General features: G+C 46.5%; 1 protein-coding gene across 1 annotated transcript in view; it reads right to left on the reverse strand.

The window, feature by feature from the left end:
• Positions 1–24,400, reverse strand: part of LOC138293872 (potassium channel subfamily T member 1-like) — a 577,968-nt gene that overhangs the window by 394,725 nt on the left and 158,843 nt on the right. Inside the window, exon 8 of the mRNA XM_069233172.1 lies at positions 6,832–6,915. Within this exon, the coding sequence (XP_069089273.1) occupies positions 6,832–6,915 (84 nt within the window). The remainder of the gene's footprint in view (positions 1–6,831; positions 6,916–24,400) is intronic.

Genomic DNA, 24,400 nt, shown 5'->3' on the forward strand with positions numbered 1-24,400 from the left:
AAAGATCCCACTTCAAATCTTAAACACTCTTCAGGGGGTGGGGATAAAACAAATTCTTCCTCTTCTTCTCAACCTACACAATTTAAAAAGCCTTGGTGCTTTGTGTGTAAAAATAGAGGCCATAGGCCAGGGGATAAGTCCTGTCCAGGTAAACCCCCTGAGCCTACCACCACTAATACATCAAGCTCTAGTGCCCCTAGCAGTAGTGGTATAGTGGTGGGACTGCTGGCAACAGTCAAGTTAAGGGTGTAGTTGGGTTCACTTATGGGTCCATAGTAGAAACTGGGGTAGTCAGTCCCAAGACAGTTTCTGTCACACCTAGTGGCATTGGCCTTGCCACACTGGCTGCTTGTCCTCTTACAATGGATAAGTACAGGCAGACAGTTTCAATAAATTGTGTTGAGGCCTTGGCCTACAGGGACACAGGTGCCAGTATCACTTTGGTGACTGAAAACCTAGTGCACCCTGATCAACACATCATTGGACAACAGTATAAGATTATTGATGTCCATAACTCCACTAAGTTTCTTCCCTTAGCTATAATTCAGTTTAGTTGGGGTGGAGTTACTGGCCCTAAGCAGGTGGTGGTATCACCTAGCTTACCTGTAGACTGTCTCTTAGGTAATGACCTAGAGGCCTCAGGTTGGGCTGATGTAGAGTTTTATGCCCATGCAGCCATGCTGGGCATCCCTGCGGAATTGTTCCCTCTCATTTCTACTGAAATGAAAAAGCAAAGGAGAGAAGGCCTGAAAACTCAGGATCCCTCTCCATCAACAGGTAAAAAGGGTATCACAGTATCCCCTAACCACCCTACCATTCAGGATACCATTCCTGTGGTGGGAGAAACCTCTCCTAGGGTGGCACCTGTTCCAAGGGAATCATCAGTTAGCAAAACTGTACTCCCTGAGGTGGAAGTACCTCTCTGTGGGATAACTAACATTGGTGAGAAAAAGAGCATCATTTTAGTTAACATGGAGCATCCCTCCAACCCTCCCAGAGAAACTTTAGTGCAGAAACTCTGCACTGCCTCACAACACTTAGGACAGCATCCCTGCTCTAGTGTGGAGCTCATAGGACAGCATCCCTGCCCTGCTCCAACTCAAGAGAAACAGCATCCCTGTTCCCTCTTCCAGCCATATGGACAAAGTTTTTGCCCAGCTATGGCTTTACTGAGACAGCATCCCTGTCTGGCATTTCCATCATTACAAATAGGTTCAGTGGATAATTCCCACTGCTCTAAACTAAAACTTACTGATAGAAACTCTGAAAATACATCTTCACATTGTTGCTTAGCTAAAAAACTTGAAACAGGGTGGTTTACATCCCCACGGGGAAGTAACCATATAGTGGATGATAAAGGGAGTAACCAGTCTATTGCAGAGCTACTCTCTACTTATCACCACTTAGACAATAAAGTCTCAACTGGCCAAGGTTAGCCTTATTGTCCTTCGTTTGGGGGGGGGGGGGTTGTGTGAGAAAGTAGCCTCTTTCTAGACTTATTACCCCCACTTTTGGCCTGTTTGTGAGTGTATATCAGGGTGTTTTCACTGTCTCACTGGGATCCTGCTAACCAGGGCCCAGTGCTCATAGTGAAAACCCTATGTTTTCAGTATGTTTGTTATGTGTCACTGGGACCCTGCTAGTCAGGACCCCAGTGCTCATAAGGTTGTGGCCTATATGTATGTGTTCCCTGTGTGGTGCCTAACTGTCTCACTGAGGCTCTGCTAATCAGAACCTCAGTGGTTATGCTCTCTCATTTCTTTCAAATTGTCACTAACAGGCTAGTGACCAATTTTACCAATTTACATTGGCTTACTGGAACACCCTTATAATTCCCTAGTATATGGTACTGAGGTACCCAGGGTATTTGGGGTTCCAGGAGATCCCTATGGGCTGCAGCATTTCTTTTGCCACCCATAGGGAGCTCTGACAATTCTTACACAGGCCTGCCACTGCAGCCTGAGTGAAATAACGTCCACGTTATTTCACAGCCATTTTACACTGCACTTAAGTAACTTATAAGTCACCTATATGTCTAACCTTTACCTGGTAAAGGTTAGGTGCAAAGTTACTTAGTGTGAGGGCACCCTGGCACTAGCCAAGGTGCCCCCACATTGTTCAGGGCCAATTCCCCGGACTTTGTGAGTGCGGGGACACCATTACATGCGTGCACTACATATAGGTCACTACCTATATGTAGCTTCACAATGGTAACTCCGAATATGGCCATGTAACATGTCTATGATCATGGAATTGCCCCCTCTATACCATCCTGGCATAGTTGGCACAATCCCATGATCCCAGTGGTCTGTAGCACAGACCCTGGTACTGCCAAACTGCCTTTCCCGGGGTTTCACTGCAGCTGCTGCTGCTGCCAACCCCTCAGACAGGTTTCTGCCCTCCTGGGGTCCAGCCAGGCTTGGCCCAGGAAGGCAGAACAAAGGACTTCCTCAGAGAGAGGGTGTTACACCCTCTCCCTTTGGAAAATGGTGTGAAGGCAGGGGAGGAGTAGCCTCCCCCAGCCTCTGGAAATGCTTTTTTGGGCACAGATGTGCCCAATTCTGCATAAGCCAGTCTACGCCGGTTCAGGGGACCCCTTAGCCCTGCTCTGGCGCGAAACTGAACAAAGGAAAGGGGAGTGACCACTCCCCTGACCTGCACCTCCCCTGGGAGGTGTCCAGAGCTCCTCCAGTGTGCTCCAGACCTCTGCCATCTTGGAAACAGAGGTGCTGCTGGCACACTGGACTGCTCTGAGTGGCCAGTGCCACCAGGTGACGTCAGAGACTCCTTCTGATAGGCTCCTTCAGGTGTTGCTAGCCTATCCTCTCTCCTAGGTAGCCAAACCCTCTTTTCTGGCTATTTAGGGACTCTGTCTCTGGGGAAACTTTAGATAATGAATGCAAGAGCTCATCCGAGTTCCTCTGCATCTCTCTCTTCACCTTCTGCCAAGGAATCGACTGCTGACCGCGCTGGAAGCCTGCAAAACTGCAACATAGTAGCAAAGACGACTACTGCAACTCTGTAACGCTGATCCTGCCGCCTTCTTGACTGTTTTCCTGGTGGTGCATGCTGTGGGGGTAGTCTGCCTCCTTTCTGCACTAGAAGCTCCGAAGAAATCTCCAGTGGGTCGATGGAATCTTCCCCCTGCAACCGCAGGCACCAAAAAGCTGCATTACCGGTCCCTTGGGTCTCCTCTCAGCACGACGAGCGAGGTCCCTCGAATCCAGCAACTCTGTCCAAGTGACTCCCACAGTCCAGTGACTCTTCAGTCCAAGTTTGGTGGAGGTAAGTCCTTGCCTCCCCACACCAGACTGCATTGCTGGGAACCGCGACTTTTGCAGCTACTCCGGCCTCCGTGCACTTCCGGCGGAAATCCTTTGTGCACAGTCCAGCCTGGGTCCACGGCACTCTAACCTGCATTGCACGACCTCCTAAGTTGTTCTCCGGTGACGTGGGACTTCTTTGTGCAACTTCGGGTGAGCACCGTTTCACGCATCCTCGTAGTGCCTGTTTCTGGCACTTCTCCGGGTGCTACCTGCTGCTGAGAGAGCTCTTTGTCTTGCTTGACGTCCCCTCTCTCTCCTGACGCAATTTGCAACATCCTGGTCCTTCCTGGGCCACAGCAGCATCCAAAAACACTTACCAGACGATTTGCAGCTAGCAAGGCTTGTTGGCGGTCTTTCGGCGGGAAAAAACTTTTGCACGACTCTCCAAGGCGAGAGGGATCCGATCCCCAAAGGGGAAGTCTCTAGCCCTTTTCGTTCCTTCAGAAACGTCAGCTTCTTCTGTCCAGTAGAAGCTTCTTTGCACCCGCAGCTGGCATTTCCTGGGCATCTGCCCATCTCCGACTTGCTTGTGACTTTTGGACTTGGTCCCCTTGTTCCACAGGTACCCTCGACTGGAAATCCATCGTTGTTGCATTGTTGGTTTGTGTCTTTCCTGCCTTATTCCCCTATCACGACTTCTTTGTCCTTTGGGGAACTTTAGTGCACTTTGCACTCACTTTTCAGGGTCTTGGGGTGGGCTAATTTTCTAACCCTTACTATTTTCTAATAGTCCCAGCGACCCTCTACAAGGTCACATAGGTTTGGGGTCCATTCATGGTTCGCATTCCACTTTTGGAGTATATGGTTTGTGTTGCCCCTATCCCTATGTGTCCCCATTGCATCCTATTGTAACTATACATTGTTTGCACTGTTTTCTAAGACTATACTGCATATTTTTGGTATTGTGTATATATATCTTGTGTATATTTCCTATCCTCTCACTGAGGGTACACTCTGAGATACTTTGGCATATGGTCATAAAAATAAAGTACCTTTATTTTTAGTATAACTGTGTATTGTGTTTTCTTATGATATTGTGCATATGACACTAAGTGGTACTGTAGGAGCTTCACTCGTCTCCTAGTTCAGCCTACGCTGCTCTGCTAAGCTACCATTATCTATCAGCCTATGCTGCTAGACACCTCATACACTAATAAGGGAAAACTGGGCCTGGTGCAAGGTGCAAGTACCCCTTGGTACTCACTACAAGCCAGTCCAGACTCCTACAAGTACAACCACCAAATAGAGTGGCACAGGCCCTTATTGTAGAAGTCTTCAAATGAACCAGATAGTATATATTAGATATTTCTCAGGGTGTTAGGAGGGTGGAGTTCTTTTTGGTGTGATTCTTTTTGTTGTGACTTGTCCTAAAATGGCCAACTGACCCACAGAGGCTCCTATGGCCGAAACATGTTGACCAAACAACATCACTAGATGATAAGGATTGGTATTACGGCCGGATCACATCTCTTTGCTTTTAACGTTAGCCCTATCCTGTTTCACATTAAATTCACACATAGAGGTTTCGGAAGTACTTTCATTTTTTCACAGACCCCACCAATATCCTCATCCAGACATATTTCCCCCTGTTGGGAGTTCCAATCACCTGGGGAATCCAATTCCCAGGCAACAGACCTGATGATGCAACTATCCACTATATCACCCAGTGGAGATAATATAAACTACTGGTGTAAGTAGTGGTAGAGGATCCTCAAAGCTACTCTGGAGAGACTCTGGTATGGGGATTGGTGTGGTTCACTCCCCCTTTCTGATTTTTGCCATAACATGACATAGCCAACAATAAAGTAAAATATGCTATATGTAAGTTAAATGTTTGTGGATTCATCAAACACTAACAAATGTATTAGCAGATGAACACTTCTTTCACCCCCTCACCCTATCCATCCCCCGCTTGATGGCCTTGCAGGAATTAAAGAAAACCAAGAGTAGGCTAAATAAGGTAAATCTCTACCAAAATACGCACAGATCCATTTGATGGTTCTAGAGTAATTAGTGAATCAAGAATGTATTGATCCTCTGTTTGACTACTCCCCCTCCATTGGATCTGTACAAAACCTGAAATACCTGCACTGGGAGTAACTTTCTAACCATCACATTTCATTCAGATTTGTCAGACAGTGGTAATGTTACACGCAACTGCAAATGTTAGTGACCCCACTAACTTTGTCCCTATTTGAAGGACTGGCAGAACGCTTGAAATACTAATAAAAAAAAAAAACCTTTCTAGCATCTGCCACATTATGTGGAGATTCATCAGACTGTTTTTTTGGTTGCCCTCGTTAAAACTTACAAATATTAAAAGGAGGTTAAATGTGCTAAGTCTCTATCAAATTATGGGCAGATCTATTAAATGGTGCCAAAGTTACCAGTAAATCACAAATATTCCTGAACCCCTCATTTGGATCATCACAAAACCTAATACACCTTCACTGGGTATCACTTTCTAACAGTTGGCTACACTTGACATAGATTAATCAAAGACAGCTATAAGCACATGAAAATGTTAATGGATCCAGCCGTTAATTATGCTCCCTATTCCCACTTTACAAACCAATAGAAAACTAACCCTTCTTAGTCTCTGCCAATTTTTGTGCAGATTCATCACACAGTGCCAAAAGTATTAGCGAATGAATAGTGTTTTGCCCCTCCTCCTTTTTACATGCCCCCACCTTTATGGATATGCACAGATTCAAAGATAACAATAGTCTTTGATAAATGGTGGAAAAGTTATAAGTGCATTAGTAAATGGCTTTTCAATTGACAAGATGTACAAAAGTGTTAAGCCTTTAAATCCTGCCTGGATTAAACATGAATATCTCAAAAACGACTTAAAGGATCTACACCGAATCAAAAATTGTGCTTTCTGGGTAAAGTTCTACTTTCATGCAAGTTTGGTACATATCTGTTCAAACTTTTTTGCTCTATTGCCAACATTTCTTAAGGGAGCTAAAATGGGAAATTATGCAACCCTATATTTTGAGACATCCTTAGCTTTTTCCCTATGGATGGGTCACATGACAAATTAGTATAACAACTACATCGAATTAAAAACTGTATTGGAAGTTATATCTAGTTAATTAGTTGTTGAAATATATGGTCAAGTTGTGCTTAGGTTGATCTAGTGGATGTGAAATTTCTATAGGTCACTATATTGTCATTCAACTATCATCAGTTGCTTCACAGCTAGGTTTCCACCACACAAATACTCACACATACATTTCTTGTAACAGGAATGTATACAGAGAGTGTATAATGTACAAGGGAGAATGCATTTATGTGTTTTTTAACACTTCTAGCCATGGAGAATGTGCTAGCCCACATAAATTGTTTTTGAGAACAAGCGATCACCCAGGATGGTCAAACAAATTTCATTAGAAATTTGCAAAGTATCTTGCTTAACGTCATGTTAGCTACTGCAAACAGGGGAAGGAAGAGTACTTCGGGACCTTTCCCACACTTCTCCGCCACACCTGATCCTACTCACAATCATGTTCTCCAAGGCATGCTTGGCCAACCAGCAGTTCAAGAAGACAGGGATGAAAAGGTTCCGTAGAGGTGGCCAGAACACCTGTAAAAGAACAGAGGAATTAAATTCAAGAATGTTGGGTGAGACTGTAACCCTGTAAAATAGAGAGGATGAATCTCACAAGTATAAATACTATATCAAACCTTATCATCCCCCTAGCCATCGACTCCCACCACTACGTCCTACTCGGCAACCTCAATTTTCACATCGATGACCCAAACAACACCAACTTTATCATCCTTCTTGAGAACATGAACAACATTGGCCTCACCCAACTGGTCACTGAAAGCCAGTCACACACTCGACTCCATCTTCACCTCCAGCAACAGAATCAAATTCAGCCACGTCACAGAAGTCACATGGACCGACCACGCCGTCCTTCACTTCACCATCTCTGATGCCCAGCATACCTTTGGTAAGCACTACAGCTCCTCCGAATGCACATGGGGCAAGGTAACCAGGACCCAGTGGACAAAGGACCTAAGCACAACCCAACCTGAAGCTTCAGCAGACCTGGTCCAGGCTGTCCATAACTTCTCTGCCTTGATCACCAAATGAGCTGAAAGAGTTGCACCGCTGAAACCATCAAAAACCAACAAAACCTCTGTAGGAAAGTACCATCTTGCCTGGCATGTTACCCCCATTTTTCACTGTATATATGTTGTTTTAGTGTATGTGTCACTGGGACCCTGCCAGCCAGGGCCCCAGTGCTCATAAGTGTGCCCTGAATGTGTTACCTGTGTTATGACTAACTGTCTCACTGAGGCTCTGCTAATCAGAACCTCAGTGGTTATGCTCTCTCATTTCTTTCAAATTGTCACTAACAGGCTAGTGACCAATTTTACCAATTTACAATGGCATACTGGAACACCCTTATAATTCCCTAGTATATGGTACTGAGGTACCCAGGGTATTGGGGTTCCAGGAGATCCCTATGGGCTGCAGCATTTCTTTTGCCACCCATAGGGAGCTCTGACAATTCTTACACAGGCCTGCCACTGCAGCCTGAGTGAAATAACGTCCACGTTATTTCACAGCCATTTTACACTGCCCTTAAGTAACTTATAAGTCACCTATATGTCTAACCTTTACCTGGTAAAGGTTGGGTGCTAAGTTACTTAGTGTGTGGGCACCCTGGCACTAGCCAAGGTGCCCCCACATTGTTCAGGGCCAATTCCCCGAACTTTGTGAGTGCGGGGACACCATTACATGCGTGCACTACATATAGGTCACTACCTATATGTAGCTTCACAATGGTAACTCCGAATATGGCCATGTAACATGTCTATGATCATGGAATTGCCCCCTCTAGGCCATCCTGGCATTGTTGGCACAATCCCATTATCCCACAGGTCTGTAGCTCAGACCTGGGTACTGCCAAACTGCCTTTCCCGGGGTTTCACTGCAGCTGCTGCTGCTGCCAACCCCTCAGACAGGTTTCTGCCCTCCTGGGGTCCAGCCAGGCTTGGCCCAGGAAGGCAGAACAAAGGACTTCCTCAGAGAGAGGGTGTTACACCCTCTCCCTTTGGAAAATGGTGTTAGGGCTGGGGAGGAGTAGCCTCCCCCAGCCTCTGGAAATGCTTTCATGGGCACAGATGGTGCCCATTTCTGCATAAGCCAGTCTACACCGGTTCAGGGACCCCTCATCCCTGCTCTGGCGCGAAACTGGACAAAGGAAAGGGGAGTGACCACTCCCCTGACCTGCACCTCCCCTGGGAGGTGCCCAGAGCTCCTCCAGTGTGCTCCAGACCTCTGCCATCTTGGAAACACTGGTGCTGCTGGCACACTGGACTGCTCTGAGTGGCCAGGGCCAGCAGGTGACGTCAGAGACTCCTTCTGATAGGCTCCTTCAGGTGTTGCTAGCCTATCTTCTCTCCTAAGTTGCCAAACCCTCTTTTCTGGCTATTTAGGGTCTCTGCTTTTGGGATTGCCTTAGATAACGAATGCAAGAGCTCATCAGAGTTCCTCTGCATCTCTCTCTTCACCTTCTGCCAAGGAATCGACTGCTGACCGCGCTGGAAGCCTGCAAAACTGCAACAAAGTAGCAAAGACGACTACTGCAACTCTGTAACGCTGATCCTGCCGCCTTCTCGACTGCTTTCCTGGTGGTGCATGCTGTGGGGGTAGTCTGCCTCCTCTCAGCACTAGAAGCTCCGAAGAAATCTCCCGTGGGTCAACGGAATCGTCCCCCTGCAACCGCAGGCACCAAAGAACTGCATCACAGGTACCCTGGGTCTCCTCTCAGCACGACAAGCGAGGTCCCTTGAATCCAGCAACTCTGTCCAAGTGACTCCCACAGTCCAGTGACTCTTCAGTCCAAGTTTGGTGGAGGTAAGTCCTTGCCTCCCCACGCCAGACTGCATTGCTGGGAACCGCGACTTTTGCAGCTACTCCGGCCTCCGTGCACTTCCGGCAGAAATCCTTTGTGCACAGTCCAGCCTGGGTCCACGGCACTCTAACCTGCATTGCACGATCTCCTAAGTTGTCCTCCGGCGGCGTGGGACTTCTTTGTGCAACTTCGGGTGAGCACCGTTTCACTCCACTTTGTAGTGCCTGTTCTGGCACTTCTGCGGGTGCTGCCTGCTTCTGAGAGAGCTTCTTGTCTTGCTGGACACCCCCTCTGTCCCCAGACGCAATTGGCGACATCCTGGTCCCTCCTGGGCCACAGCAGCATCCAAAAACCCTAACCGCACGACTTGCAGCTAGCAAGGCTTGTTTGCGGTCTTTCTTCAGGAAAACACTTCTGCACGACTCTCCACAGCGTGAGGGATCCGTCCTCCAAAGGGGAAAATCCTAGCCCTTGTCGTTCCTGCAGAACCTTCAGCTTCTACTGTCCAGTAGAAGCTTCTTTGCATCCACAGCTGGCATTTCCTGGGCATCTGCCCATCTCCGACTTGCTTGTGACTTTTGGACTTGGTCCCCTTGTTCCACAGGTACCCTCGACTGGAAATCCATCGTTGTTGCATTGCTGGTTTGTGTCTTTCCTGCAGAATTCCCCTATCACGACTTCTATGTCCTTTGGGGAACTTTAGTGCACTTTGCACTCACTTTTCAGGGTCTTGGGGTGGGCTATTTTTCTAACCCTCACTGTTTTCTTACAGTCCCAACGACCCTCTACAAAGTCACATAGGTTTGGGGTCCATTCGTGGATCGCATTCCACTTTTGGAGTATATGGTTTGTGTTGCCCCTATCCCTATGTGTCCCCATTGCATCCTATTGTAACTATACATTGTTTGCACTGTTTTCTAATACTATTACTGCATATTTTGGTATTGTGTACATATATCTTGTGTATATTTGCTATCCTCATACTGAGGGTACTCACTGAGATACTTTTGGCATATTGTCATAAAAATAAAGTACCTTTATTTTTAGTATATCTGTGTATTGTGTTTTCTTATGATATTGTGCACATGACACTAGTGGTATTGTAGGAGCTTCACTCGTCTCCTAGTTCAGCCTAAGATGCTCTGCTAAGCTACCATTATCCATCAGCCTAAGCTGCTAGACACCCTATACACTAATAAGGGATAACTGGGCCTGGTGCAAGGTGTAAGTACCCCTTGGTACTCACTACAAGCCAGTCCAGCCTCCTACAACCTCAAAACAAGCAAGTTGGTGCATCCCAAAGATCAGAACCACCAAGTGCAACTGCTACTAACTCAAGAAGCAATGGTGCATCACTAAGAACCCTGCTGACAGAGCCACTCACAAAGCAGCCCTCAGTGACTACCACCTACGCATGAAGGAAGCAAAGAGAGCAGCCATCAATGCACGCATCAACACAGCAGCCAACTACACTTAGGAACTCTTCAAAATAGTCAAGGAATTTTCCAACCCAATGGCAACAGAGAGCACCATCCATCCCTCCAAAGAACTCTGCAACACCCTCTCAGACTACTTCCACAGCAAGATCACCATCATCTACAACAATTTTGACCCCTCAACCCACCACTCTCAGCCTTGACAACCTCAACTAACCAGCGAACACCAGCCGAACAATCACCACCTGATCACTGCTCACACTCTGACCACTATAGCTGTCATGTTGTTTATCCGTTTCGGGGAGCCCATCAACCCCTGCCCCCACCATATTCTCAACCTCAGAGCTTACTCAATCGCTATGGAACTCACCAGCATCCTCAACATGCAGAGGTCAGACCCTCCTAAAGAAACCCTCTGCTGACCCAAGCGATTTAAAAAACTTCAGACCGATTTCTCAGCACCCCTACCCAGCTAAAGCACTCAAGAAAGGCATCTATCAACAGCCCAGCGAATATCTTGAACAAAGCCACCTACTCAACAACTCACAATCAGGGTTCCATGCCAACCACAGCACTGGGACTGCTCTGTTTAATGCCGGTAGACAACATCAGAGGCTACATCAAAACTCTCCTCAATCATGGAGAAAGGGTGGCCCTGATACTCCTTGACCTCTCTGCCACGTTTGACACTGTCTCCTCCACACCCTCATCCATAGACTCCACAACATTGGCATAGGGCAAAATGCCCTCAAGTGGATCGCCTCTTTCCTTACAGGACATTCACAGAGCATCCAACTGCCTCCATTCAACCCTGCACCCAAGAACATCATATGTTCCCCGAGTATCATCCTTCAGCCCCACCTTGGTCAACATCTACATGACCACCCTTGCAGATGTTGTCAGATCCCCAGGCCTCAACATAATCTCCTATGCAAACGACATGCAACTAATTCTCTTGCTCACCGAGGGCCACTCAAACGCCAAAACCAACTTCTGCAAAACCATGACCAACGTAGCCAAATAGATGAGAGACAACTACCTCAAACTCAACTCTGACAAAACAGAAGGGATGATCTTTGGGAAAAACACTTCCCCTTGGGACAACAGCTGGTGGCCAGTTGAACTCAGACCAACACCCATACCTACAGACCACACATGCAACTTTGGCATCATCCTTGACAGCCAAGTCAACGCAGTTACCTCCTCCTGCTTTCACACCCTTGGCATGCTCCACTGAATTTTCAGATGGATCCAAATCAACACCAGAAAGACCGTCATGCAGGCCCTTGTCACCAGCCACCTCGACTACGGCAACACACTCTATGCCGGAATCCCCACCCAGCTCCTCAGAAGACTCCAGACCATACAGAACACTGCAGCCAGACTCACCCTATAACCACCCAAACTGACCCACATCAACCCCAGCTCGGAAACCTCTAATGGCTTGCCATCCAGAAGAGATGCCAGTTCAAGATCCTCATGCACGCCTACACAGCATTAGACAATCAGAGACCATCCTACATCAACCATCGACTGAACGTCCACCTGCCTGCAAGACTTCTGCACTCCTCTTCACTCGCCCTTGCACACACCCCTCGCATCCATCACAGTAGGGGCCGCTTCTTCTCCTACATCTCTGTCAAAACATGGAATGGGCTGCTCCTCCACCTCTGAACAGCACCCTCCCTTGCGGACTTCAGGAAGAAACTCAAGACTAGCTTTTTGACAGAGACAGCACCCTCAGCATCCAGATGCCCCTATTGGTGACAGTGTTGTGATTTATAAATGCTGATAGATCCATGTGGACTCAATGTAGAAGTTTTAGAAATTGGGTTGTTGGTTGAATGGGGTGTAAACCTTAGTCAAACAGCATCCACAATCCTATTCAGGGTTAAGTGTAGAGCAAAACCCTATATTAACCTTTGCTCACAATCTGGCACAGAATCATCAGGCTTAACTTAGAGGCAGTGTGCAAAGTATTTGTGCAACACTTCAAGCAAACAAAAAGGGCTTTAGACCATCAGCCTCCATGGGCTGGGCTGCCAGACTGAGCATCAGCATCATGTGAATTATTCCTCCGCCCCGATCAAGTGCATTAAAGCTGGGCGAGGCTGTGTTTATTTTGTCACTGCTTTCTGTGAACTTAACCCCCACTCTCGGCCTGATCACTCGCCTTGTATGGTAACCATAGGCTAGGAAAAGCAGTATAGATTAAAGAGAAGGAAACATGAGGGGTGCCCTGCACACTCACTCCGAGTACAATCAAAGCCAGGAACATAAACTCTCACCAGATTGCTATAAAAGCAAGACAGTGATAAGAACGAAACAAGTGGAGAACATGTTTGCTTTTCCAGGTAAATAAAAAGGAAAATCACACAAATGTTAGAAGTTTACTTTATGTACAGAGAGACAGATTTACAAGGTCCTAGCGCCTCTTTGCGCTACACTAATGTAATTTTTTTACGTTAATGTGTCTCAAGGAGGTAATTTTCGCTGCACCATATTTACAAAGTGGCGCAATGCATGCATTGCGCCACATTGTGCCTGCGTCAGGCATAATGTACGCAAAGGGGGGACGTTCCGGCATTAGGAGGCCTGCAAAAATGGCGCAGTGAAAGCTACAAGTTTTCCCTGCACCATTTCTGACATCATGCTTAGCGCCTGCTCAGAGCAGGCATTAAAATGACGCACCCAAATTAACCTATGGGCCTCCTTGCACTTTGCTCCATTAGTGTAAAATGTTGTTACGCTAGCGGAGCAAAGCGCCACAATAGTGTCAAAAATTCTGACGCTATGGGCCTAATGACCGCCGTGGTCCGCCGTATTATAAATGCGGCACACACATGGTGTTGTTAGGTGGGGCAGGGGCGACGCAAGAAAACTGGTGCATCAGTACTGATGCACCAGTTTCTTGTAAATCTGACCCATAGTGCTTTGAAGACGTTCATAACGCAAGGCATGAAATGTAAGTGTAGGCATCAAATTCTATTCTAATTAGTGCAGATTACGTATGTGTGTATGCAGTTAAATCTGTATGCTAGTTTTGCGCCAACTGCAGCAATCTATGTGTCAGCTGCTGGAATAGGTCTGAATCACAGGCTGGGCATCTCAACCTTTGCTCCTGAAATTAATAAAATAGGTATCTGTAGTTCATGGGAATTTCCTATTTTAGCGCTACAAAATGCAAGTGCTACATAAGACTCAAGTAATAACATATTAATTATACAAAAATGATGAACTTGAAGGGTACAGCACAGAGGTCACAACAACCACGTATGGTAGCCACTAGGCTAGTATATCTCCTCTAGAGACCTGTGTTTAATGCTACAGTCACAGGCTCAAATCGGGTTGAATCTCTCATCCTCTCATCCTTCTGAGTTTGAAAAAATGAGTATCATTGACTTTGAAAGCAATTAACGTGTTGTTTCTCAGTAGTACCAACAGACATATTGGGGATGAGGGGCACTCCACAAATATGCCTGTCATGTCTATGTTTACACATATAAAAAGTGTCTCTAGACTTAAAGAGAGGCTTCTGCCACAAATAGGTGCTATGTCCCTCTGCAAAATATTTACTCAGTGTTTTAACATTGCCTTCAATGGGTGGACATTCTATTGCTCTTACTTGTGATTATTTTTTGCACAAAAGTTAATAAGTTACTGCATGCACAATTGTCTCTGTTCTCACACTCTCTGCTACACCCCATGCGTATGCACACTGACGCTTGCCACACCTTGCTTCTATCATCTTGTCTAAGCCTCAAACCTAACTCATCGTATCCAATACAGTCCAAAACTCAAAACAGTATCTTTCTGGCACTAGCACAACTTTAAAAAATGGTGCAAAAAGCAAGCATTGCCAAGCGCAAGGGAAATGGCTGGCACCTCAGTAGCTTAAATAGGAAAGGTTTGGTTGATTGAAGTTAATTCCAGAGTTTAGGTTCCTGAAAGACGAATGACCTTCCGCAAAGGCAAGTTTTGTTTTTCCTGGGAACCTGAAGAAGCGAATGATGTGTCATGATCTTTGTGGATGTTCGTGCTTTAGATTGTTATTACAGTCCGATGGGGGTGTTCTTGTAATAGATTTTACGAGAATGGTTGGCGGTTTTAGCCGGATTATTTGGTCCAAGGACAGCAAGTGACGCCTGTGCATTACAACACTCACATTGATTGTAAATTTTCAGTTTACAGACCAGTCTTACTCAATAATTCTAAATATTCTAGTAGTTTGAGCTGCCAGTGAGCCTAAACTTAGGGAATTAAAGTATCCAGCCGAGCGGGAGAAATCACTTGGAAGTAATAGTAACATTTTCCTAAATGTCTTCAGTAACCCAAAGCAGGGGATAACGACAGAGTAAATATGATGGGCGAAAGACAGATTCCCATGAATAATCACATTCAATGAATGGACATTTGCCAAGGGTGGGTCACCCTTGGATGAATGCTGTGAACAGTTACTCTAGCGAAGTTTCTCTACAAAAAAGTAAGAGCTCTGGCTTGTCTATGTTAAGGTTTAGGAAGATGGGCTCCTGGATGGATAGTGTCCAGGCAATCATGCGGGCTGGCTCAGACATACAATACGTTTTGGTTCTACTGTATCAGGAACTGCGTGTCATCCATATACAAAAATACTTGACATCCAAATGAGTGGAAAAGGCACAGCAGAGGCTTAACACAGATTAAATTGACAAAGAGAAGCCTGGCAGCACACCTCTGTTAATCATGCCACATAACAACCAAAATGTATCCAACAGTATTAATTGAGAGATCCTCATCAAGAAAGATCTAAAACAACTACACATCATCCTTTTGAACCCGGAGTCTGCAAGTCTTCTCAACGTCACTTTTTAAAGTATCAAGTCAAAGTCAGCAGCGATGTCCAGGAGCATCAATCTACCTGCATCATTTAGTATGGAGCTGATGTCATTTGTCATTGAGACAAGCACCAGCTCTGTGCCCATCTGTTGGCAAAAGCCCATCTCTGCCAGTCATCCAACAGTTTGCCTTCTTCCAAGACAATGCACAGTTGCTACCAACTATTCCAAACATTTCCCTGAGGCTGGAAGAAGTGTTAACCAGAGATATATTTTTTTACCTCAGATGCATCCAAATTGAATTTTGTTTAGTAGCGTGGTGAATGCATCTTGCTTCCATGAGGCCTGAACCACAGCAGACAGAAGTAAGAGTTTAAACATTTTAGGGATCTTTCCTGTTAGTAAAAGATCAAGAGATTGGAGCATTGCCGGGGTGTGGGGCGGGGAGTCATCAGGGGAACCAACTTAATAGGGGATAAGAGGGAAGCTACTACTTACTTTCACACCAACATGAAGCTGGACCACTCAAAATGAGGGTCCTCCTTCAGTGCAGGGTACAGATTTCCTACTAGTGCATGATCCTTTCACCTTGAAGTAAAATCCTACTGAAATACACTCACTATGACATCTATAAAACATACGTTAACAAAAAGGCTAAATTGTAGATGAGTTACTCTTCAGTTTTTTGCAATCTTATAAATCGTGAACTCGACCTGAAGTTATGGGAGTGCTTTACATGAGCAGTAGTGCAAGGGCACATTCATATTTTTTAAGGCATGGGGAGATTAAGTGATTTGCCCAGAACTGCAGGATGTTGAGCCAGTGCCAGAACTCAAAGCTGGTTCCCCATGTCAAAGGTTGGCAACTCTGGTAATAACACCACATTCTCTCCAAAGTTATCTTGTGTCTTACATCCCATCTTACAAATAATCTAGAGGTATTGATGCTGATGGTACAAGAATAGAAAAAATGTAAAGAAATGTACATAAACTGCACCACCGGCAACTAATTGTCAAAAACATCTACGAAGGGTGGCGGAGGGAGGTGAGTTATCCCAAATATCCTGAAAATATTTTTAAGACATATTCAACTACCCTCAATGAGTTCACAAAGCACGGTTTCCTGATAATTGTCCCAGAAATTAAAGCATAAGGTTTTACATCCCATTGCATATTACAATCAAACATTTGTCACTCAAGGCAGATCTCCAACTTTGATGGTGGGTCTGCCCCACACGTTCAAATTCTTAGCCTTCCCCAAGTTCCGGTCTAGTTGCCCCCCTGTAACCTCACAACATGTAAATCAAAACGTAGATTGTTGGACTGTTAGAGAACCTAAGGATTGTGTGTGAGGCCCTAATCCAAGCTTTCCTTATTCTCACCGACCACAAACCTTTTGACATCTTCTTTATCCATACTAAATGTTCACTTTTTCTCTCTTTGCAATCTCCTTTCCCTCCCATTTTGATACCAACCCTTCACTCTCTCTATACCGATATCTCATTTTAACCTTCTCTCGACTAAGTCTTTATTTACTTTATTTTCTCCTTTGTTCCTCTCACCCTGCATCTCATTATTCAGAATCGTTTTCTTCCCCCCTCTGTTTCCTGATCTTCTTTCCCTCATATTGTTTCTGTTTTATCTCTCCTCTCCTCTTCCATTGGTCTCTCTCTGTCCCTCTTCGTCTCACTTCCTTTTGTCTCTCTGACCTTTCCTTTCTCTATCTCTTCTCAGCCGCTCCCTTTTTATCCCAAGATGGAGAGTAAATGAGTTTTTTATACAGCAAAATTGTGAAAAATGTGCTTTCTTTCTACCCATCTCTATTCATGTTTTTCTTTAAAATGTATTTAAAACGTCTTGGGTTCTTTGTGTTTTTTCTCTGATCCATTGCATTTGAGCCATCCACAGCACAGTGTTGGAATGAAACTCCCGGTCTCAATCCAAGAACACTGCTGCTATGCTAAGTACCACACATCCCTTGTTAGTGTAACATTTTTAAGGACAAATCCCTGCATTACCACAAAGAGCAGAAAATGTCAAGAAACTGAGCTGATCAGAAAAGGTGAGTGTGGTATCCCTAGGGTGACCAGAATTTTAAAGTTAAAAACATAAAAGGTAATAAAAGTAGAAAAAAGTCTACAATTTTACTTCAACAGAGAACGCAGAATGGCAGCGCTCATCAGCATAAGTTTAAAGAAGAGGCACTAAGAACATAAATAAAATTTATTTTGTGAAGCCATTGCATTCCTGTTAATTACATTGCTTTTGTATAACAGGTGTTAACTGGCCCTGCTTTGAAAAACATAAAAAGGCACCTCCCACTGTTTTCAGTTGACCTCTCTAAAAACCGGGCCATGAGCTACATTTCTCAAAATCTGCCCAGACAGCTGGTAAAAAACCAGAGCTGTCCTGGCAAAACCGGGACACCTGGTCACCCTAGGTATCCCCATGTACTGCAAATATAAGTTCTACTGTGTTCCTTATCTTAGCAGTGACACAGGCTAGCTGGCTCACTACAGCCAATCACATGTCTAGTAAGTTACGTCGGTAGGACTGTGGTGTTTTATATTCTGCCCACGCTGACCTAGTCACCTGAAACTGGCGTAAGCGTGCGCGACTACGCATGGTGCACTAAGAATTACACCCAACGCCGACAGAAGCTGTAATTGATGGGCATGTGGTAGAAGAGGCTGCTCCTCCGCTATGGCGCAGGAGCGTCACCCCCCCACCCCCCTCAGCAGCAGCAGATGCACACCTTGAAAAATAACACGATAATAAACCATGTTTATTATTGTTTTATTTTTTATGGAGTGGGAGTGTTGTGCTCTCCTCTCAGTGCGCATGTGTGCATGGCCAGCTGTCTCAGGATGGCCAAACCCACATATGCACTGAACTATCTCTAACCACAGCTGAGTTGCCAGGTCGGAGACAGCAGGCACATGCTCCCAGTCTGCCTGGGAGCACAAAGCCAGGGCGCTCAGGCCAATCCTAACACTGCTTTCATGCTGCCAGCAGCATGAGAGCAGTGTTAGGAACGACTGCAGGGCAGGCTGGGAGCCTGTGCCTGCAGTGAGTGGAGCCAGAAGAGCACCGAGGTGGAGGCGATATGGCGGGCGCCAGGAAAGCTTTTTTTTCTATTTCTATTTTTGTTGTCTTTGTTTTGTGCCCCTTTGCCCCACTGCTTTGCTACAACAGCAGCCGCCCCTGAACAGCAGAGAACAGAAGACCGACTTCTTTTGGCCTTGTCAACTCTCCAGCAAAGGAGTCCGGACTCAGACACACTGTCGGCCCCAGGGTGACGTGGCTGCTAGGAGCTCTCCACGACCCGATGGTGGCGGAGCAGCGGCTGCATCGGAGGTATCCGTGCATGCGTGCGGGATTAGGTCAGTGCCACTGGGTCAGGAATGGGCAAGGGGCCAAGCTGCCAGGTCACAGGCACCGAAGACAGGTGTGGGATCGGACCAGTCAGAGGCAGGGGCCAACAGTGGCCACTTTTTGTATTTTTTCTATCCCCCATGGTGAGCAACCATTGGTTGCTCACATCAGTGGCGGGGTCGCCTGGGCGATCCTCAGGGGGCAGGGCATGTTAAGTACCAGTCCAAGGACGCCAGGTTACACATCGCTGTCTGGGCCCCCACCCCCTGACGATCACTGCGGCCGCCCACCTGTTTTTGTTTTTAAGCGACGCAGTGTGTGAGGCATGCCAGTAGACAGTTCTCGAAGGAGTGCTCTGGCCTGGAAATGCGATGGTTCGCGGCTGACTGTAGTGTCGCCATCGCCACATTAACCTGACCAAGTCACCCCAGAGAATGTACTTACTATGCTGACCAGGAACCATACGCCAGCATGAGGATACATTTGCAGAAATAACCTGCCAACAGAAATAATACAAATATGCGTGTTTTCTTTTCTTCTTTCAAACCAGCAAACATAAACGTGACTGCATCAATGCAAGTGCTTAGAAAAACTCGTTAAATCGGTGTACAAAATGAGCCGTGAGCGAGAAGACAGTAGTGTCGCAGGTTTTTTAGAGGTGCTGCAGCCCTCCCACCTCACTCAACTACTTATTGAGCTTAAAGATGAGCAAGACATTGTCTTGGGAAGTCTGAGATGCGCGCGATGAACTTCCAGTAAATTCAGAATTTTCTGGGCAACAGACTGTATGGAAAGGGAAACTACATGTACCAGAATGCAATATGCCATTGCTTGGAAAAGCGACTACTGGCTGGAGATCTCACACGTCATTATAAAAGGATTACTTGTGCAACTATGCGTGACATCAGCTCATCATCGTCCTGACTTGTCATGGCATGCTGCTAGTGGCAATGTAACAGTCACCCGATTCTGCTCCTCACTGTGAAGAAGTGGACCTTGGCTGGGGCTGCAATCTGACTGTAAAACTAGGTTCGAAGCACATGTGCAGCGCACTGAAGTTTGCAGGTCGAAATGCTTTTTTTACTTACACAAGACAGCATAACTAGATGGACAGATATTAATATTTAAAACCCCTTTGTCTGAGGATAGGGAATGCCATTCCCTTAGAATCCATATTTATATTGCACTGTATGCATAACCATTAGAAGGGTTTCAGGGCGCTGTGTCTTGTTTGAGTGACACCTTCTAAAGCTAGCTTTAAATCTTACAGCACGTCACATTGCTGGTCTTTTATTTGCAGTGTTCCCACTGACGAGGCTGGGTGTTACCCATCAGGCTACTGCTCGTTCGCCTGGCTGTATTAAATGATTCAGGTCCAGTCGTCTGTCGGTCTACAAGAGCTTTACGTACATGTGATCATGTTTATTGTTAGCATCAATAAGCACAAACATGTTTCTGTGCTTCAGCTTCAAGCTCCCAAGGAACCAAATGCAAACTCACAGCGAATTCTAGAGAACCCTGTTTCAATGTGTTTGCAGGATGGCACAAAGTACAACTGTTTGTCTCTACCTGCTTCAGTGTCATTCTAAATGTCACCCATCAGGCAATGGAATGCCACACATAAGCAGAGTAAAAACACTGAAATGTCACACACAAGAGGCAGGGGTGTAGCTAGGTCAGTAAGAACGGGGGCAGCTTCAATAATAATGGGGGCAGCTTCAGAGTTCCCAACAATCATGCTGGTATCTCCTGTCAACATACCTGGTACGACAAGCAGGGCACATGAGGGGGGGTGGAGGTGCAATGGAATGGGAGACAAAGGCTGATTGGCAAGGGTAGTAAGTGAAAGAAAACACAACATTTTACAAAATTCTCAAAATTTTTGAAGTCTTTCAAAGCAGAGATGGAGGGCGTGAATTGTTGTTGGTGTTTATGTAAAAATTCCTTGTGAAATCCGACGGACACCTCACCATATCACACTGAAAGCTCATGTACCCAACTATTTTCCATAATATACATTTATGAGGGGGTCGTAAAAACCCCAACACTCCTTTGAAGCTGCGCCCATGATAAGAGGTCTCAAAACGTGTCAGGTATGCCACAGGCAGTAGGCAACTGCAGCTTTTCAGCCCGACCATCGTGGCCTGCTGCAGGGGACTAAAGCTTGTGATCCGCACCCATGACGTGCATCTAAAAAGGATTGCCTCCCGGGCTGGGAGGAGGTTTGCCACATGCTGCTCGGGACGCCCGTTGTCATTCTGCAACTGACCATGAACAGGTTTGACTGTGTTGCTTGCCCAGACCAACTCTTACTTAAGGCTTTAGCAGTCTTTCGTGTTCGGCTGAAGCATGTGCAGCTGCTTCATCTACCGCAGAAAATCCAGCCCACCAGCTGGCCTCTGCCTGCGGCCGCTGGGCAGAAGCCGTTCCGACCCTGACGCATGGTAAATACTGCAGCGCGTACACCTATTTTCCGGAACCTTGGCCACCCTGCCACACTGAACTAATTAATTGCTATGGCTTCTGCATGGGTACACATCATCCCCACCTGGTGGCCTTTGCGTACTTGTGCAGCCTGTAGATTTGGGTGCAAGATTGGGTGAGTGATGTCATCAGCACCCATGCCAAAATGACGTAGGGTTGGTTGACGGTATGCGTAGCCCTCCCTGCTCCCTGAATGGCTGAAGTGAATGTGTCTGCTTGTGACAATTCGACGTGTGATTGGATCAAGTGATTGTCAATACTACTGTATTTTTCAGTCAGTGCAAGAAAGAGAGTGAACTTTTTTCCCCTAGAGATGTTGGTCAATAATTAAATGACAATCAGGGAGGAGTTATTCTTTGAGGTCTGTTTTTGAGGAAAGTGTGAGGGACATTGCGAGAGTCTGAGAAGAAAAAAAGATTGCTTTTTAGGTCGAGCGTTAGCGTTCGACCTGGTGTATACTTAAGTATACTTATACTGTTGGTTAAAGCAATTTAATTGGTCGGTTGACGTGTCCTTTACAAATTTTTGCTTGCTAGTGGTCAGTTCTGCCTTTTTCTCCCTCCTTTTTCTGTTTCAGAGCAGTGACCAAGTACTGTATCGTTCCACTTTGGTTTCTTTATCTTTTGCTGTGACGGGCAATTTTTGACATTGCTTTGGTGCTTCCTTTTAGGCTGGTAGCTGCCTGCGCTTTATTGCAGTATTCCATTCCGCCCATGTCGCTTACATTTGTTTTGGCTTTGTTCCAGTGCTGTCCTCTACCCTGCTCCTAAAATAAGCTTATTGTACTAGTAAGCTTATTTTACTAAATAAAAGGCTCCTAAAATAAACTTCTTTTAGTCAATAAAAACACCATATGCCCTTGGATCACAGAGAGTCTCTCTCTCTTTCTTTAGGGCCCCTCCCTGCCAGCACTCACATGGCACACACGGCATTGCTCATCTCCTTTATTGGGCCATAAATCTACTCAGGCCGCTCTTCTAACTTCATTAGAGCTTTGTTGAAATGCAGGCAAAAACGCTTGTTGTTTTTTGGGTATATTTTGTCTGCTTTTCACTTGAGAGAAAAGTTAGGATGACGTAGTAGGTGAGGGAAGAATAATAGTAGGCCGAATTCATCTCATTGCATTGCTGTTTCAAACTGAATGATAGGACGGCATGAGGTTTTAGGGGATGTGGCCGGGGAGCACTGTTATGCCTTGGTAACATTACAAACGAAAGACCTAATCTATGTAGTAATCCAGCTAATCCAGCAAGCATTCCAGTTTTAAGGAGCCACACGGAAAGGAAGCGACTTGATTCTTTTAATTCACACGCATCGTTTTAAACGGAAATGTGTGCATCCAGGCAGATGCCTAACCTAGGCCCCTGCGGCGCAGGTATTTTTTTTTGCGGGGGGGGTGCAAAACTTTCTGAGGGGCCCCTTTTCACCCAAGGCCAATGAATACTTGTGAGACTTGGGAGACTCTGGCCCCGCTTTACATTCCAGAGGGGTACATTATTTTCTGTGACAGCGTTGTTTGCAGGGGACGTTTCTATCCTGCTACGAACGTAGGAGAGCCAGGCACTGCACGAAGAAGGGCTCCCGCCATGAATACATCTGCGGCAGTGAGCACTGATTGACAGGGTCAGACAGATAACGGAAACAGCCACAAGCTAGCATGGTGGCCCTATTAATCAAATGTTGTCCTCTTTGGAAATAAATATTCGATGGCATATTTATTTTCGGGCCGTGCCCGAGACATTTTCTGTGCTCGGGACAAGCAGGAACCCAACCCCTGTTGTTCACAGAACAGTTTGGACAAGTTGCATGAGGACAAGTTGTGTCATCCTTCCCAAGGGCAGCTGTTAGAACCATGAGTAGGCAAATGACATTGTAAGCAAAAAATGATGCAGCGTATAACAGAGGGTACAGCTATTTAGGAATCCCTCCTGAGAGTTTAAAACAACGTGTGGGCAGGTTGATGAGGCAGGCGCCCTTGGACGCCAGAGGAAGACCAGCGCTTTGTCCAGGATGTAGAGTCCAGCTGGACTCGTTCTAGTGTTTCTGCCAGCCACTCTGCTGAGGGCTGGTCTTACATATGTAACCCACACCCACCCAACACAGGCGTCACCAGTTAGGTGACCCTGCCAATAAAAGAGGCCGGGCGCACGTGCCTGAGGCCAGTTCAGTACCACCCTACCACTGTGTCTGCGTCACCTCATTTACGAGCATGAGGGCCTAGGGCCCCACATTACATTGGCGACGAGGGTGGGATCTGCAACCCCACGTGGTTGCAGACATGAACCTGGAAACAGGAAGCAGAGGAGAAGGGAGGCCGTCGCAGCCCCAGCCCCAGCCCCATCGGTACGAAAGAAGGGGGTGAGTGCTGCTGATCAGCGCGTCCCGCAGCACTGCCAAAACGGCTGCGTGCGCCGAGAATAAAGCACTACGAAGTGTGCAGATTTGCTTTTCCCCCAGCCCGAGGAAAAATGCACGAAGCCCCCCCCCCAAGAGTCTGATGCAGTGCGGCCCGCAGCGTGAGAGAAAGCTGCTGGGTCCGCGCAGTATGTGGGGGAAATGACGCTGTTGCGCGCTGTGAGAATACAAAAGAAAATAAAGAATTGTGGCCAGGGCCGGTACGGTAGCTTCCAAGAAAATAAACACGGTCCGCAGCGTGTCCCATGATGCTGCGGCCGCGCGCGCAGAAAAGAAAAAAAAACATGGTGCGATCGAGCACCAAGAGTGAAGACTTTTAAAGTGGCGCTGTCGCGCGCCGTGCACTGTGAGAAGTTGCCAAAGAGTGGCCGGGGCCGGTCGCCCCTTTTCATTTTAAAGAATGGTGCTATCGCGCACGAAGATGATTTGCCCAGGGCTGCCCCCTCCCCAAAAATGCCGGCAAAACGGCCGCAGCACAAAGGACTGCTGCGGCCGCAACGTAAGATTCGCAATGGTACTGGCATGCACCACGAACGAAAGGAAAATGCCCAGGGGTTGCCCCACTTTGTCCCAGCAGGAATTCAAGCATGAGGTACAGACACGCACCGAAATAATTTGAAATAACATGGTGCAAACACGCACCAGGTGCCCAGGGCCGCGCCCCCACCTCCCAGA

Source organism: Pleurodeles waltl, chromosome 4_2, assembly GCF_031143425.1.
Source record: "Pleurodeles waltl isolate 20211129_DDA chromosome 4_2, aPleWal1.hap1.20221129, whole genome shotgun sequence".
Classification (NCBI taxonomy): Eukaryota; Metazoa; Chordata; class Amphibia; order Caudata; family Salamandridae; genus Pleurodeles; species Pleurodeles waltl.